The sequence below is a fragment of the Thamnophis sirtalis genome, unplaced genomic scaffold (assembly GCF_051295495.1).
Source record: "Thamnophis sirtalis isolate CommonGarterSnake01/CBP01778 unplaced genomic scaffold, rThaSir2_p1.2 scaffold_13, whole genome shotgun sequence".
NCBI classification, from domain to species: Eukaryota; Metazoa; Chordata; class Lepidosauria; order Squamata; family Natricidae; genus Thamnophis; species Thamnophis sirtalis.
In genome coordinates, this window is record NW_028261393.1 from 21,103,716 (window position 1) to 21,121,949 (window position 18,234).

Sequence of the window (18,234 nt, forward strand, 5' to 3'; positions counted from 1 at the left end):
ACATTCATGTGATGAAGCAACTCTGCTGACTGGTGGGTGGGATGGCCTTGATTCTGCCTGGCAGGGATTTGCAGAACCTGAAGAGATGCTCTCAGAGGACTCGGAGACAATTTCCCATAGGGGAAGAATGCTTCAGATAAAAAGTGAAATTTCAGTGAAATTTCCGGTTTTTGCTTGGAGTTACAGGAGGGAAGAGAGGCTGGTTGCTCAGAGAGAAAGCTCCTGCTTGCATTCAGAATGCCCCAAATCTGAAACAACGGTCAAATAACAATGCTCAAAGAAACATTGGAAAAAACCCCCGTGAAGCAGAACAGAGAAGAGCAAAGCAAGAAAATTAAAATCAACCCTCCCTGAGACGACTCCTCCCTTCCAATCACCAACAGTGCAATCTTGCACACAGGTGTTCCTATCCTTTATACAGAGTCCCAGACCAATCCTTGGGTGCACACACTGCACAAAGGTAGATCACCACCCACGGTTACTCAACATACCAGGCCAGCATGGCAAAAGTTGCTATAAGCTTATTCGAATAACGAGGCAGAGCTCGGAGGTAGTAAAAAGCTCTTTCTCTGTCTATGGAGATTCTCAATCATCCAGGTCACGATTGTCCGAAAGGTGCTTTTCGAAAGGCAACTGGACATTCTTGGATTTTTTCATGAAAATATTTCGTTTCTCATTCAAGCAGCTTAGTTTAGTTTACTTTATTGCCACTGCACATTGTACAATTAAACTAAATGCCATCTTCAGTGTACGTTAAAACTATAAAAATAAAAACACAATCACACATCCTTCACATGCTATGCAATTGAAATTGAACACCCCCACCCCCCCGCTATTGCATTAATATTGCAATGTACCATAGAATTCAATATAGTTACTGACCTGGGATAGAAGCTGTTTTTCAGCCTATTTGTCCTTGTTTGTATTATCCTGTAATCGTTCTTCAGCTTCTGAAGAAACTCCTTGGATGAGAAATGAATTTTTTTCAAGGAAAAAACCAAGAGTCCCATTGCCTTTTGAAAAGCACCTTTGGGATAGCTCTGGTTATCCAGCTCCTCACAAGTAGTCAAGTCCAGACCACCCCAAGTTTCAGGTGTTTGTAAGAACTGTCAAACACTTCAACCTCTCCCTGCAGGAGAAAGCGACACCCCACAACTAGGCTTTTAACAAACCAAAAGGTGAAGCACCAATGATGGTTTCTGTTTAATCTTGAAGGAACACAAAAATTAAAATGACATACGAGGAAGACAAAGGGAAAGGGAGAAGAGATTGTTGAGATCCCCTTGCAAGGACAGAGAGAAGCCATCTTCTTCCTCGGGCTTCCGTCTTCTTTCCCATCCTTTCTATACCATGCAGGCCACATTGACAGCAGCTTTGGGAAGGCCCAAGGAGGAAACTGAGCCAGCAGAAACCAGAGCAGAGATCTCTCCACTTGCTCTGCAGGGCATTGCAAGTCAAGGGCCTGAGAGGAGCTGAGTGGTGGTGGCAACAGGCAACTGACCTGTCCCCACAAAACCCCTTGCGTGCTATTTGGTGCAGAAATGCAGAAGAACATGGAGATGGTGAAGGAGGCTGCAACCCTTCTGGCTGCAAATGTATGCAGAACCAAATTTAGCAAAACAAACCATATTCTAAAAAAAAATAAGCAGAAAGGGGTGGAAAGGGTGAACCAAGATTCCCTTTATGCGTTGTTATGTTTGCAAAGGTTTCTTTTTTTAATGGAAACTTTAGGAATGATATCTGCACACACTTGTAGTCCGTTAGGTGGTACAGCTCATTTTACCATTTCAGAATTTGACTGCTATTTTCTGGTGATACTCAGTGGCAAGAGTGGGCATGAGCGTTTTTCCTATCCATTAGCACCTCCAAGCGCAGGTCAGACATCTGCAGAGGCCACTCCTTTGAAACAGGGGAAACACAAATGAGCTGCAGAGGAATATTTTGTTTTCCTATAGGAGGCTCAAGACATCATCCGTTTCCACCACCACTTATGACCTGTGGGAATAGGAGCTGCCCTCAGCTCACAAATCAGGTTCTGGTTGAGATGCCCCTGCAAACTGGAGATCCTTTGCTGGGGAGGGGATGCACAAAGAGGCCAGGCCTCTTCATCTGCCCAAACCGTGGATCCCTTTCCACTAGATGATGATGCTTTGCCACACAACAACCACACTCATGCCATCTCCACAAGTCCATCTTCTGAGAAGATGAGCCAATTTTGCAGAAGGCATTGGCAATGCTGGCTGGATTACCAAGCATGGGACATGAGAGGGAGCTGCGGTTCACAAGTATCTCAATTTAGCTCTTCCCCACCTCCCAAAAAAGCAGCGGAATCTCAATGGCTTGTTGGGTAAGCCTGTCTCTATCCCATCACAAAAGCCAGGAGGGGAAAGGAGAGATTTGACCTAGTCCTGGGTCTTCTTATTGCTGTTGCCCAATGACAAGGCCTGTGTAGGACATGGAGAAGGGCGCAAAGTCTGCACACAGGTGGTGGGTTGACACACAAGACAAGACTAGCCCTTCACCAAAACAAAACAAGGGGGGAAGGGAGTTCCTTTTGAAGTTGCATCTTCTCCCTGGCTTCCAGGACCCTACAGAGAGACTGACTGGAGCAAGGGAGAGAAGGAAAAGAAACATTGCTGCTGTTCAACAGCACACTGCTCTGAGGCACAAGCCTGATCTCAAGGAGGAAACAAGAGACAATGGACTCAGGGGACCACACAAGAAATTGGTGGGGGGGGGGGGAGTGGCAGGAGCACAATTCTGGCAACATGGCACACACCAAAACCCAGCTTGTACTTGCTTGGTGTGACTGGGCAGGAGCATAGCAGGCTAGAACAACCATTGTCTGAGCACTGCCCAGGCGGTAAGTGGAATTGTCAGAGACCATACGCTAAGAGAGGCCTACTGGCCGGAGCCATCTTGAGTCCACTCCCCTGAATCGCCATTTTCTCTTGATCCCAACAAAACAAAAAGGATCCCATGGGTCAGGATAAAGGCAGTGTGGATGAGAGGACAGAACACAACAAAAACAGTCCATAACACACACAACGTGGAGTGATTCCTGGCGCAGTGGGTCCTCTCCACCACTTTTATCACTCCAGTCAGGGCAGGGACTGGTGGAGCAGCTGCCCCAGTTACAAGCTGTATCTGGGGGACCGGCCGGCCATGGCCCTTCAACACAATGCAACTCTTCCTCTTTTTGTTAATGGAAGCTTGGAGAATATGTAGTACAGAGCCTAGCAAGCCGGTAGCCTGCACGGAGCAGAAACAAATTTTCTGCCTCACCTTGCCTGGCCTGAGTTGAGCCCGCCCTGCACCGCTAAAATGGTTCCAGTGAAATATGAAGTGGGACGGGCTGAGCATCATGAGGGGAAGGATGCTTGATGGACAGTTCAGAAGACTGAACTATAAAACTCCTTTGAAAGTACTGCAATAGCCAGAACACCGTCTCTTAATACCTTTTGCTTTAAGCCTCTGGCTACCACGCAGTTCTTTGCCACAGCAGGCAGTTTATGTTTAGATTTGGTTTTTGGGGGGGTTTGGAGGGGGGAATAGACAGAACAGGAGAGAGGAGAGAATAGGGAAATACTGAAAGGTGACTGAAATAATAATCTGCAAGATTAGGATCCCAGCTGTACCTTAAAACCACTTGGTACCTTCACCCGCCATGTGGGAGAGAAGGGCCCTCTCCCCTCCCTTTACACAGGAGGGGGGACAGCGCAGGCGGGTGGGGAAGGCTCGAGAAAGGAGACGAGTGACTGGTGAGGAGGTGGATTGCCATGGCTTCCAATTGCAGCCAACAGGTCAAGGGTTCAAGATCAAAGCTGGTGACCTCTGTCTCCTCTCCCTGCAACAGTCTTGACTAGCTCAGCTTAAATCCTGGGCAACAGTTTTTCAATGAAGTCTTTCACGGCCATCATCTCCTGCACAGATGGAAGAGGACGGAAAATACTCTTTTACTTCTTGAGGCCATGTTAGACAGACAGACCCACCCTAATAGCATGGATGCCTCCCTTCCTAGTCCCCAAGCTTAGCACACCCCAGTGCTCATCACCATTTCAAAGCTAAAGAGCCAGCGCTGTCCAAAGACGTCTCCGTGGTCATGTGGCTGGCATGACTAAATGCCAAAGGCACACGGAGCGCTACCCTCCCACCAAAGGTAATTCCTATTTTTCTACTTGCATTTTTTACGTGCTTTCGAACTGCTAGGTTGGCAGAAGCTGGGACAAGTAATGGGAGCTCACTCTATTACGCGGCGCTAGGGATTTTAACTGCTGAACTGCCAACCTTTCTCATTGACAAGCTCAGCGTCTTAGTCACTGAGCCCCTAAATACCCATATTTATAAATTTCTGCAGACAGGTGCAAAAGTCCAACATAGAATTCAAGTTCATCCCACAGGATACTGGAGACTTTCTTAGAAAGCTGTAGTGTGTATTACATAAGAAAGGCTTCCCTATTAAGAGAGACCTCTACAAAAAAGGGATTCATTTCCAGCTGCTGCCAGCTGAAACTAAGAAGATCCAAGATCTAGGGACAGAGCTTGTCAAGCAACATAAGGTACCTTAACCCCATTATCTCAGTCTGAACCTTTTTGCAATCAGGCCCAGCTATGAGAAGCGGAGTGGCTACCAACCAACCTGAGGGCAAGAGTTGTGCATCATTCTGGGGTAGGTTCTGAACTGGATTCTACTAGGATTCACAACCCCCTTCAGCTTCTCTGCAGTGAGAGCTCCGAAGCGCACTGGGATCATCGGGTCCATCTCACCATGGCACTGCAGAATGGCGATATCCTTGTTCACACCATTATTTGCTGCCTGCAGTCATCATGAGGAAAAAACAACAGCAGCATGGTAAGCTGTGAATCACCCACAAACAGATGTTGGTCTCTTGCCATGGTCATTGCAAAGGAGTGATTCCATCCAACAGACCTTGGCCCAGCATGCATCTCCCCCGTCCCCCACCCACCCCGGTTCCAAAAGCGAGGTTAGGCCACCTACCTGAGGGAAGGTCCTGTGCAGGGGAAGCCAACAGCTGAGGGCCACAATGCCAGCCAACTGGTGAGAGCAAGTGAGTGCTGTGTAGAGGGACAGGGCGCCACCCTGAAGCACAACATCAGAAAACTGGTCAGAGCTTATTCCAGTAAGGATCTTCTCCCAGAAAGTCTTTCCCCAATCTCTCCTCTAATGCCTCCCCCCCACCCCATTTCACAGCAAATAATGCCGTTCCCAAACATGGGCCTAAAGAAACTCTTCCCTTCCAATTGCTTATCAGAATCTCATAAATGAAAAAAAATCATTAGCTGTCTGCAAGTTGAATGTTTCTATAGGGAAGTTGAATAAGAGTATTTGAGAAAAAACTGTTTGACCAAAAAAACCCCAGAAAAAATAATAACCAGAATGCTAAAAATCCATTCTCTCTCTATTCTTAGCTTAGAGGAACTTAGCAGACACTATTGCAAAGTGTAAAGGCATGTTTCCCAGGATCTTAAGAATTAGAAGCTTCTAAGAAAAAGAATTTGTGGGAGAGGAGGAAGTTCTCAATTAAATTTTGAACTGACTTTTGAACTATATACTTGTATTAGAACTTACTTTTTACCTCCCTTTTTACAGTCCTGTAATCTGTACAACTCAATTCTTTAATTAAGGTAAAGGGAAGGAAAAAAGTCCTGTGGATTTTACTCTGCTAGTCGTTGCAGTCAATACGGTGTTCTTCTCCATTTCAAGGCCATTGAGCTAGCATTGTCCGAAGACATTTCTGCAGTCATGTAGCCAGCATGATGTCATAGAGCACTGTTACCTTCCCACCGAAGTGGTACCTATTTATTTACTTGAATTTATATGCTTTCCAACTGCTTGGTTGGCAGGAGCTGGGGGCAGGGACGGGATGTCACCCTGTAGCCTAGAGCTCTAGAAGGTTCGGCCTTCTAGAGCCGAGGTGGCGCAGTGGTTAAGTGCAGCACTGCAGGCTACTTCAGCTGACTGCAGTTCTGCAGTTCAAATCTCACCGGCTCAGGGTTGACTCAGCCTTCCATCCTTCCGAGGTGGGTAAAATGAGTACCTGGATTGTTGTTGGGGGCAATATGCTGACTCTGTAAACCGCTTAGAGAGGGCTAAAAGCCCTATGAAGCGGTATATAAGTCTAACTGCTATTGCTATTGCTAAAATAGGCTGTGATTTTCCAGCCAACAAGCCCAGTGTCTTAACTGCTGAACCATCGTGCCGCTCCAATTCTTTAATTAACATGACTATTACATCACTATAATTTAATTTTTTAGCTGTTCTCTTTTTTTCCTTTTTCATGTGACTCTACCTCTTTTTGCATTATGGTTGACACTTGGCCTAACAAAGCTGCACATGTGTTTTTTCCAATAAAGCAGCAGGACTCAAAATAAGGCCTTCTGGAGCAAGTTTGGACTCTCAAATGAGTCCAAACTTGCTCCAGAAGGCCTTATTTTGAGTCCTGCTGCTTTATTATATATATATATTTGTTTTCTGAGGTTATATATATATCTTTCACTTTCTTCCATTTTTGGTGCAGCTATGGACATCCTAAAGCAGTGTTTCTTAACCTTGGCTACTTTAAAATATGTGGACTTCAACTTTCAGAATTCACCAGCCAGCCTAACAAATACTGTCCTAAAGGAAACGGGTCATGTCCATTCCAACTGTCAAGGGGGCTTCCCGGGCACCCCATAAAGGAGACCCGAGGTGTCTACTCTTAGTCAGCATAGAAACCTGCCTCCTCCACGCCCCATTAGTTCCCACCTGTGAAAAGCCTCCCAAGATGATCCGGTTGGCTGGGATCCCATTTTTTACTTCATGGTCAATTACAGCTTTAACTGGAATGCAGAAAGAGAAAAGAGACAGTTTGACTACAAGTTAACACAGAGTTGGAAATGGTTGTGAAGCAAATAGGTCTACTAATATGGATTTATGGCGTGGTTCGCTGTTAGAAATCCCCCCCACACATTTTTTTTTTAAAAAATCAAGCTGAATTAGCTACAGAATCAGCACTCAAAGAACAGTAATGCAAGTAAACGGGGAGTATGCTGCAAGAAGCCATGGGAGATGGTGAGGGTGGGTGCAAAAGTCCACAGCAGCATTACAACCACTTTGGTTTTGCAAAACAGCTCTGGAATTTGCCTTAGGAAGGAAGTGGTTTCAAATGACCACACAGGGCAGAATGGTGACTCTCTTCTTCAGCCAGCCTTGAAGAAAGGAACTACTCTCTGGCCACACTGAATTTTAGAACTCCCTGGGAGGCTGGGTTATTTCCTCAGGCAGCAATTTGCCAGTTGGAGAAGCCCTTGTTTAGGAAGGCATTTCTTTCATAGAGTACATATTTCATTCAATGCTTTTACTTTAGCTCCTCTTACCTGACTTTTGGATAACTGCTCTTCCTTAGTTGTTACTATGCATCATATTAATTCTGGTTTGTTGCAATGAGCAATGTAAGTAGTAGAGGGATTAGGAGAGGGGGTGTTTTACCGATAAATGAACACATGAAATAAGCAGAGATTGGGAAAGTGCCAGGTGTGCAAACCGAGACTTCCTTGATCCTCCCTTTCCTGCCACCATTAACCTTTACATTTATCAAAGAAGGGCTGTAGCTCAGGGGGAAATGACATGGTCTCTTGGACAATAGCCCAGATTCTGTCTTTTCGTCTTTGTCTTAGATCTGGGAAAGCTTCCAGTTAGGAGAAGTCTTTCCCCAACCTGGGGCCCTCCAGGTGTATGCAATTCCCAGAAACTATGGTCCGCAGACAAGAGGCAGGTAGAGGCCGACTGCTTTAAGGAGCCACACATCCCATGCGGCAGGCAATGTTTTTGGCAGTCAGGGATTGCACCTTTTACAATTTATTTTTTTCCTGGACTCCAAGAATAGTGGAAGCTATCATTATATCACTCTGAATATTATTGCCACAATGTTGGCTCTTTCCTTAGGAAGGGGCTCTAATGGCATTCATCTTTTTTTTTAAAAAAAAGAAAAGTTCATTAAGTGCATTAAAATTGCAGCTATTTTGCGTAATTCCATATACATATCCCAAAACAAAACAAAAATGAACATTGAATTTAGTCAGAATAATCTGTAAGTGATGCAAGGGCCACAAAAAGGAGAGACTGGGTATTCAGTAGGATCATCTGAATTGTCCAACCAGGGTATAAATTATTTGACATATGGGCCTGACATAATTAAAGACATTGTGTTTTCTAAAAGCAAGGTTATATATGCTCCAAGGCAAATTGGATCCCCTCATGCCTCAAAGATTTATTTTGTTTTTCTATTCAGATTTATGACCTGCATGTCTGCACATTCCCAAGGACTGCATATGTTCTTCAAAAAGTACCATGCAGAGGAGGCCCAGTGTTCACCCAGCTGGAGAATCTCGACATCTGGCTTCTGCGATGTACAAGGAATTAAATTTTCCAGGCCATTTTGCTGGCTTTAGTTTTTGTGTGAATTAGGCAGTAACTGCAAACACAGAAAGGCTTCAGAGTTCTTTTTTAGCCTTGGGAAACGACCCCAATCACCTATCTTGATTTCCAACCACTGGAAATTATGATTAAGAGAAATGTGGGCCAATTCGGAAAATGCCCAAGGAAACGCCTCTCTTACTGTTCTCAGCAGCTTTTTTAATTCCGTTTTCATCTTCTGGTGCATCCGGACTTAGCCCCATTAAATCAAACCTGAAATGGGGAGAAAAAAGGAAAGACCATCACTGTCATATCTTCTAAGACATTCATCTGAGGCCAAATAAGTGCCCTGGGGCATAGCATTATGGTGCATGGTAATTTGGCCGCATGGAACTCCAGCAGCAGCATTTGGAAACAGGGGCATAATTCTGTCTTCCACTCAGCATCGTTCATTTGACTTCCATTCCACCAGACCTTAAAAAGAGGCATAAAATTACCAACTCCATTCTACTTTTGGGTGAAGGCATGCCAGATTACAGGACTGTAATCAGGATTGATCTGATATGGTGAGTAAGAATAGGGTCCATGTCATGGCCCAGAATTGAAGCTAACAGATACTACAACTTTTAATCCAAAACATTAGGATTGCCTCTCCCACCAGCTGGCCTTGTCATGATATTTATCTCGTATCTGGAGGGTAGCAGTTTGGAGAAAGCTTAATTGGAAGCTTTGTGGCAGGCAGCAATTTGAAAAAAAGGCCAAAAAGAACAAGTGAAAATACATAAACTCTGCTAAGATTATAATAAGGCTGTGTAAGAAGGCCATTTTTACATCACACACTTAATGTTACTAAGTGAATACTTCCATGAGTAAATTCCATGTATTCTCTCCAAATTTCTACCAACCCATTAGTCTTCACCTTTTCCCTAATCACTTCTCCAAGATCTTTTCCCATTGCTCCTAAGGCAGGAGAAGAGTTTGGCTGCTAATAATACAAGGAATATTGTTTAATACTAACCAGGAGGGCATAACCATTTTCATGTTGAGAGTGACAGGGATCCTGGGCCTGCAAAGAGAAACAGAAAATGGGGTATAATTCTAGTAGGGCCACAGGTAAGAAGGCTAAGGAATTTAAAAATGATAAATATCAAAAGATCATACTTTTTAAAAAGTAACAGCAACATTCTCAAAATTCCTCTAAACTGTGCACTGTCCACAAGAGCAGTTTAGATCAACACTATAGCCTAAACCTTCCCCATAAAACTGGCAGTTGGGAAGACATTTTTCAGGCAGATCAGGTTTGTAAAGCAAGAGAAAGCAAAGCTGCTCTCCTTCTCCCTTCTCTATTTCATTTAGAGTCCCTGCTCAATCAAGCTGTGTTTGGTGTGGTTGCCTAGTAAACTACCCTGGGATCTGACCATTAGGGGACTGACTTGATCCTGGGCTTGGTGCTTTTGCTAGGAAGCAGCTGAGAAACACAACACCATTTCTTTCTATTGAGTCTGCCCTCAGCAACACTGACTTTGGGACTGGGGAGTATCTGCCTACTGCCCATTCACGGAAGCTCAAGCAACAGGATTAACAGCAAGACGCCATAGAATCAGCCGCAGAATGTGCTGTAAGAACCACTGGGACAATCTTCTAAGGTAAGAGATGAACATCAAGAAAGGCAAGAGGGTTGGTGGTAGGTTCAGGCACAGTTCGGCATACTTTCCTAGAGCATCTCTCATATTTACTATGTGTGTGTAAGGATGAAGCAGCATTGTACAGTTCCTTTGAAGGCCCCAATTCATTTTGGCCTTGCTGTTTGCCTGTTCAGGATCTGGAGATATTCATGTGGGAAATGCATTCCTGCTCATTATTGGGTTCATCAACTTCCTGTCCATTGCATCTCAATCTCAATTGCTAACAAGATCTCACGTTTGGAATTCTGTACATGGCCAAATAGAGAGCTGGGGCTCAGCTAGGGTTTGTGATGGTCTGAATTCTGGATCCCTAGTAGCTGTTAATAGGGAGGAGAACACAATGGCTAAGCATACATAATCAGGATAAATTATTAATGAAACTTCTTGGCGCAAATTATGTCACCTCTTGCACATAATTCCAGCCAGCAAACTCAAGCCTAAAAGAGATCAGAATAGGTCTTTTTTCCTCAGTCTATTAAAGAAGTAGGAGTGAAAAAAATGGAAGCTGCAGGAAAAGACAATAGGGTCAAAGGGAAAATAGCTATAGTTCAGTATTTTAACCATTATTAACCATTAGTTTGCAGACTTCTAAGAACTACACAGTAGTGAGCAGTAGGGAAGCATGAGAAAGCCTAATACATCAGAGTAATGTACAATAAAACAGATATCAGAAGTATATGCCAATTTCTGAGCGACATAATACCTTGGCTTGTTATACTTTGCTTGCAACCTGTAGTTCTCTCACTTGCTGATACTATTTTTTCCTGATTTTGCAACCCTCTTTTCAAATAGCAACATCTATCCCTGCCCACCATTAAACTTTCTATCATTGGATTAAGATAAAGTCCTAATTTAGCACAAGATGATGGTGAATGAGTCCCTTGGTGGTCTTTTATTGTGTTTTAGGTAGTGGTGGCTACAAACGTATATTATTACTGTTATGGTTGGTTACAGTCAGCCTGATGTTTAGGCTGGATTTGGCATTTTTATCCATCTATTTGGTGGATAAAAGGACCTGAGATAGGCAGATGTTGTGATTTGAAGGTATTATCATCACTATATACATAACAATGTGAAGTGGCATCTGCCAGGTCTTCAGCTGGTGCTGGCCTTCATTTGCATCAAGTTCTTCCCAGGAATCTAGGATTTCCTAATGTATCAGGGAGAATATTTCAGAATCCAGTATTTGAGAATCCAAGCATGTTATAGGCACTATGGAAAACACTAGGCTATTGCATTTTTTTGTAATGATGGTTATATCGATTGTACACTGCCCTGAAAGCCATGGAATGAAGGATGGAAATATTTTATTGAAAAGCAACAGTACTCTTTTCAGTGCAGTAACCACATTTCATCTCTCTGCCCTGCCCAAAAGATACAAGAGGTATGGCCAGTGATAGCATTAATATCATAGAATAGGTGCTTTCATGTTTTCATCCCTGAGGGAAAATCACCAAATTGGGGGTGAAATTCAGTGCTTCTCAACCTGCATTTTAAAAACAGAATAACAGTGATACTTACGCATGAGGGCAGATGTATTTCACATAAGGGAGCCGGATGGAAGACAGAGCATCAGCCCAGCTGTGCCTGAAGGGGGAGGGCAAAAGAAACAGGTCAAGTCACCATCCAACATAAACATGAAAAGGCAAATATTTTTCACTGATCATCCCAGAGGCTCTTTCTGCTGAAAAAGGCAGTTGGGAATATGCTCATATCTGCCAGCTGTGATAAGGATCTGTGCCTGGTTTTTCCAAAATTCCCAAACACTGCATCAGTGAGGACAGCTTGGTAGAGGAGATCATATCCCCATATCTGCGCAACATCCAGATATACAAGTAGTCCTTGACTTATCACCATTTGTTCAGACTCTTCGAAGTTACATTGGCACTGAATAAATGGTGGCTATTTCGGGTACTCAGAGTTCCAGCCATCTCAGCAACCCTCCCATCACATGACTGCAATATGAGTACTTGGCAACCCACTTGCACTTTCAGTTGCCTGCCAAGTGCCCTGTGATCACAGGACCACCATTAGCAACCTTCTATGCCAGCATCTCCAGAAAGTCAAAGGGAAGCCAGCAGGGAATATCACACTATCATTGGGTTAAGTCTCCACCACCAGTGCACTCTCCCATAGTCCTTGCGTGCTTGCTACAGCCACTCATACACCCTCACCAACTCAAGCAGTACCTCTCTTCCAGAACCACATGGTACCTCTCATGCACCCTCTTTACCTCTTTTACATTTGTATGGTCTCACCCCTCCTTGATCCATGCAGTACTTCTTGTGCACCCTCCCCAAACCACACCTCTCACACTCCCCACATATCCTCCACAGGTCTTCTCACCAAGGTTTTTTCAGTTAAAAATAAAGGTAAAAGTTTCCCTTGTCCTCTTGTATCTGACTCTAGGCAGCAGTGCTCACCTTAGTTTCTTAGCCAAGGGAGCCAGGATTGTCTGAAGACCCTTTCTGTGGTCATGTGGCCAGCATGACCATATGCCAAGGCTCATGGAATGCAATTACCTTTCCACCAAAGAGGTACCTATTTATCTGCTCCCGTTTGCATGCTTTCAAACTGCTAGATGGAGAGCAGACTGCTAAGTGGGCAGGAGTTTTGTAGTTAGATTGATGTAAACGAGGAAATGGAATTAGTCTGTCTCCTATAAGACTCATGCTCTTCACCTTTAATTTTTTTAACAAGCCAACAAATGAAAATGCCACAAAATTTGTCCATTTTAAAATCAAATTGGGTTGTTGGGGAGCTGCATTAGCCCACAGTTGTTAACTCCTGCACTAGATGGACCAACAGTTCCTAGGTTCTTTTCAATGCAAAAACTAGGTTCTAAACTCTAAATTCATCAACTTCATTTCAGTATCTTCTCATTCCAATCCTTTAATATTCTGCTCCCTATGTTGGCTACAATACCGACATTTACCTCCAACTCCTGATTTCCCCAATCTAGGTTTATGAAATGCAGAGGGGGTTTTGCCTCCCCAACTCCCATTACCCACTCCCGTTACCAGCATAGCTATACAGCCAGATTTCCCCAATACTCACCCTGTGTCACCGAGCCCGTGCAAAAAAATGACCTGCAAAGTCAAGTAGAAAATAAGCACATTAGCTGGCTCAGCAAGCAAGAAAGTGCTACCAAAGCTACTGTAATCAGGAAGCGTTCTGTGAGGTCAATTAGTTTCAAAACAAAAATAGATTATGCAGAAGGGAAGAAGAAGGAATCACTCAACCTAAGGTAGTTAGAAGAAGATGAAAACGAAGATGTGTGACTGAATCATTTGTGACCAAGGTACCATCATATCATGATGCCTTCTCCCCAACAAGATGATTCACTGGGAAAAAATATGCAAATATATCTGTCAATATTTATTACATTTCACTAAATGAGCAAAGTTCCTTCATCTGGAATTTTCATATCTAGGTAAGAAAGCTTTCTCCTTACATGGCACCAGCTGGGCCAAAGCTATTGCCATCTTTGACTTAATCAAGATGGCCATCGCCGGTTTCTCCCTGATTCCTTCCTAGTTCAATTCTGATTTTCCACCAAAGCAAGATATAAAATGATTCTACCAGAGCACAGAATTCAGCTTCCTGAGAGGTGAAGCTTCTATTGCTATAGAGAACAATTTCCCTAAAGACCGTGGAAGTAGAGGTAGAAGCAGCAGGCAGTGCCAGATGAAATCCCAGAAGGCAAAGGAGCTGTTTCCAGGAACCCTCAGAGAGTTATCAAGCTTCACTCACAGCACAGATCTTGGGATCTAGTTTGGTTCAAGTCACTTTGGAGTGTGATCAACAACTTTTTTTAATAGAAAGCTAATTTTGTGGATTTTATTATTGTGCAGAAGAGCAGAAACTTTTGTAACTTATGGGATACCCCTCCCCACTCTTGGTCACAAATCTCTGGGTTAGAAAACCATCTACTGCCTGAGTTTCATTCTTCGTATAATCGACTCCTTCTATTATCGCTGTTGTTTGCCAAAGATATTTCAAATTCTACAATGACTTTCCCTCCCATCTTTGAACCTCATGTATTATCAATACATATTTGAAGAAAGCATTTAAATATTTTAACATTTCTCAATGGAATTTCACACTAGATGGAAGCTGGGACTTTTGATCATTCAAAATCCCATGAGTTCCAATGGCTGCAGAACGCTCCAAAAATTCATACCCATTCCCTCAATATATAAAAGTTATAACTCAATTTTAAGTGTGTTATATACATTTAAATAATATTCTAGAAAAAGGATACAGTCCCAGTGCTGGAATTGTACTGCTGAATTTGATCAAAATCAGGACTCACACATTTGTGGTATCTGCGCAAAAGCCATGCAAGAGCTGAATATGGTACAGGGTTATATGGTTTACTATATGTGCATCTCGGACTGTTTTGGAAAGACCAATTTTTAAGATGCTAAAAAATGAAAAGGAGGAATCCACAAATTGGATAGCACTAACCATAGTCAGGGAAGACATGATTTCAGTGCCAAGAATGGCTATGTTCCTATCCACATACTCCTCAGGTTATATTGTGGAAGCAGAATTGTATAAAATAAGCCAATCTTGGCAAACCTATTGGGCCTTCATGACTGCTCTAGCTGAATTTTAGACTTTAGATCTTGGGGAAGGGGAAAGCAAAATTCTCTCTTCCACAATGCAAGCAATACATTTTGGTGAGTTTGGATGGCACAAGTTGCAGGCAAGGCCAGCAATGGGACTAATAAATTAAAGTAGTTTTGTAGCATTGGTTCAGTGCCACAGCACAGTATTACCTACTACAATAATTCACCACACCAGCCCCACAACTGGAGAGGGGAGGGGAGGAAGCAGGTTTTAGTCAATTATTACCTAATTAGTTCAAGAGAACAGCACTGAGGGCAACACAGTAGGATACAGTTGGACTAATTACCTGCCAGAGGCAACGGGGTAGATTTTGTAGAGGTCCTACAAACAACATTTTACAGTTTATTGGAAAGGAAGGAAACTGAGCTGATCTCCTTCTGTAGTCCCCCCAACCTCCAAAAAAGCTAATATCAAATTCTTACCACCAGCAGTATTCCTTTCTCAGAAACAGCCTCCCCGTTATGGGGAGAACAATCCCTTTGCCTTCAGTATCAGCAGAGAGAATGGGCTAAAGGAGAAAAACCCATTAATTCCCTAAGCTTTCTGGATGCCAACAGATGGTAAGACCAAAACCGCATGCCCTTACCGCTGCAGTCTCCCGCTCTGTCCCTGAAACGGTCACAGCATCAGCAAGGAGGGGGACAGACATGTTGTTACCGCACATACAACTATACAATTCACACCTGCAGAGGATGAGAAACACAACCCATTAATTTAATTAAATCAGCTTCCTAGAGCTGGATGATTCAGATCCTGGTTGGGAATTTTGAGAGTGAAATGTTTCTTCTAAACACTTAATTTACCTTAAATTTCAATGTAAGAAATACTCCACAGCTTTTACCTTTTAGGAACTGACAGCAGAGCTGTAAGTAAGTAAACCACTTTAGGATCCAGAAGATTCACAGCTTCCTATCAAATCCCTACAAGTTCACTCTCAGGCTCCTTCAGTTTTCTCTTGGTCCATAAACAATGAAGAATAGGGGTTTGCTATTTTAAAGTTTGTTTTTTTTCTCTATTTTTAATGAAATCAGCATTTCCTGAGTAACAACTGTAACCCAGAACATTCATATTTAAAGAATGTCTTTGGCTATTAGTTCAGGAAAAAATAAGCTGCACTCAATTATTCTGAAGACAGTGCTTGTCTAGAAAATGTTCTTCACAAAACCTTGACATAGTTCATATTAAAATCCAACTCAGTTTTGAAAATATTTTATATTTTTCATAACAGCATGTTTTAACAATTTTACAAGGGTACTGTTAAAACAGAATTGGGCTACCTAAACTAGAACATTTTGCACCTGATGGTCAAAAGCAGTAAATATTTTAAAGCTCCATCCTGCTGGGGCAATAAGAGTTTTTCTTTGTATGGGAATGTTAAAAATAATAGGAAAAGCACTCCAAGGTGTCTTAGTTTTCTCTGCAACTGGACAATGACCTACATGCTGGGATTAAGATAAGTCATAGGTATTAAACATTACATGTTCTGCATATTTAGATTAGCTTTTCCATATTAGTACATTTGCCAGCATGCTGGTTGAGAATTATGTGTTGAAGGCCAACTGGCAGCTTCAGATTGGGAAACATTTTTCTAGACAAGTAATTCATTTGCTGAATTGCTCTAAAGAATTTTTAAAAGTATTTTATTAAAGATTATTTTCCCACTTCTTGTATATATCTATAAATTGTAAATTAGGTATACATAAAGAACAATGAATGATAATACCTTTGCAAAAGAAAAATTAAAACATAGCTACACAAAGAAATATATGTTTAGTATACACATATAGACTGCACACATAGTGTGTGTATTTGTGTTTGTACATGAGAATGTATTAAGAATTGGTTGCTCAGTGTTAGCTATTGCTTCCCTCTTTCCAGATTTATCTTAGAAACTCAAACTACTTCCAAATGTTTTCAACTTTTCTTTAGTTTATTTCATTTGTGGATATAAAAACCTCATAGAGTATTACAAACAGGAAGAACAGCCTTTTATTTTAATGGGAGATAAACAGGAAAAAGATTTTTAAAAACCCACTGAAGTCTAAGCTGACTGGTTTCATTTCAGTTTCTTCATTATCTCAGAACAATAAAACACAAATGGCAAAATGAAAAATTGGGGGGGGGGGAACCCTGAGTCAACAACAATAAAATATCACCCAAGTTCTGCAAGCCATGATTTTTGCTAGAATAAGCAGCAAATGTGCCTAATACTTCTGCCTTTGGTTTTCCCCACAATAACAATCCTGTGAGGTGGGTTGGGCTGAAAGAGAGGGATTGATCCAAAATCACCCAGCTAGCTTTCATGCCTGTGGCAGGACTAAAACACACATTTCATTCCTTATGTAAAATATAATCTGCAAAGAGCCAGCCTGCTGGCAGCAATTACCTCTAACACTCCCCGAAGTATCAGGAATTAACAATGAAAAATTCACTATGTGCCATTTCCAGATTTTTAGCTAAGTTACCCATTACAAAAAATAAGTGAACAATCTGTTAGCTTGTGTAAGTCTAACCAATGTAGTATGACTTCCTGACAAAAAATAGCAATTCAAGTGGCCCATATTCCAAAGCCTAAACATTCTACCCCTAAACTAAGCACTGACCACCTTCTAAAAAAGAAAGCCAACATGCAGTAATTTATTTTACACCAATTTTGTGAAAGAGCCTTGAGGTAACAATAATCAGAATAAAGTCCAGTTGATGAACAAGCAAAGGAAGCCATTGGAGGGGGAGGCATTTTACATGTTTTTGGCATATGTCCTTCCATCCACAGAGAGAGACATCTATGGCACAGGAAGCCTAAAACCCTAACTTTTCTCCAGTTTGGAAATATTTTCTTCCCCAATTCTTATTTAGTTATTCACCTAGTTGACTATGACAGTGGAGCCCAACCTTTTGGGCACCAGGGAAAGTTTTTTCCCTGGATTGAGGGGGTATGGTTTTATGTGCTGCCTCCCTCCCACGGATGGGGCTTTGTTTGTTTGCGCGGTATGTTGTTGTGGCATGCCATTAATTCGTGCCAGTCCATGGACCAGAAAGGGCGTTGGTACTTACCTGATACGCCTCTTCTCATAGTGGGGGGAGGAGTATCCAGGATGGGTTTGACCTTATCCTCTCGTGATTGGTTTGAGTCAGATAAGCTCTTTGGGCTCCGCCCCTTGGCAGTGAGCATGCCCAGTTTTATGACGAAGAACTCTCTCCGACTCGTTGCATCATTCACTCCAGACTCTTGATTCAGTTTTTTTGCTTTTATTGTCTTCAACATCAATAATTAAATAACAATATAAACAATGAACATAACACTTAGTTGTACAAACATAGTCAGGGAGGGACTGGATACTCCTCCCCCCACTATGAGAAGAGGCGTATCAGGTAAGTACCAACGCCCTTTCTCCATAGTGAGGGGGGAGGAGTATCCAGGATGGGACGTACCAAAGCCTGCACGTCCCTAGGGAGGGAGATCCCTGAGGCCATATGTCCCCCTCTCAGGCCTGTTGA

At 42.6% G+C, this 18,234-nt stretch overlaps 1 protein-coding gene and 1 long non-coding RNA gene across 4 annotated transcripts in view; one reads left to right on the top strand and one right to left on the bottom strand.

Annotated features, from left to right (window-relative positions):
• Positions 1-1,190: 1,190 nt before the first annotated feature.
• The window catches only part of LYPLA2 (lysophospholipase 2), a 30,006-nt gene continuing 12,962 nt past the window's right edge, over positions 1,191-18,234 (bottom strand). For 2 of the 3 annotated variants that reach the window (XM_014060433.2, XM_014060435.2), the window contains exons 2-10: positions 15,323-15,419; positions 13,159-13,190; positions 11,623-11,688; positions 9,435-9,482; positions 8,619-8,689; positions 6,767-6,840; positions 5,000-5,101; positions 4,640-4,816; positions 1,191-3,923 (exon numbers count right to left, since the gene is read on the bottom strand). In XM_014060433.2, coding sequence (XP_013915908.1) covers positions 3,873-3,923; positions 4,640-4,816; positions 5,000-5,101; positions 6,767-6,840; positions 8,619-8,689; positions 9,435-9,482; positions 11,623-11,688; positions 13,159-13,190; positions 15,323-15,400 — 699 coding nt within the window. In that variant the 5' untranslated portion in view covers positions 15,401-15,419 and the 3' untranslated portion in view covers positions 1,191-3,872. The remainder of the gene's footprint in view (positions 3,924-4,639; positions 4,817-4,999; positions 5,102-6,766; positions 6,841-8,618; positions 8,690-9,434; positions 9,483-11,622; positions 11,689-13,158; positions 13,191-15,322; positions 15,420-18,234) is intronic. The other variant, XR_015698289.1, reaches the window with a different exon arrangement.
• The window catches only part of LOC148043099 (uncharacterized), a 44,290-nt gene continuing 35,957 nt past the window's right edge, over positions 9,902-18,234 (top strand). Inside the window, exon 1 of the long non-coding RNA XR_015698290.1 lies at positions 9,902-10,062. This is a non-coding gene — a long non-coding RNA (uncharacterized LOC148043099). The remainder of the gene's footprint in view (positions 10,063-18,234) is intronic.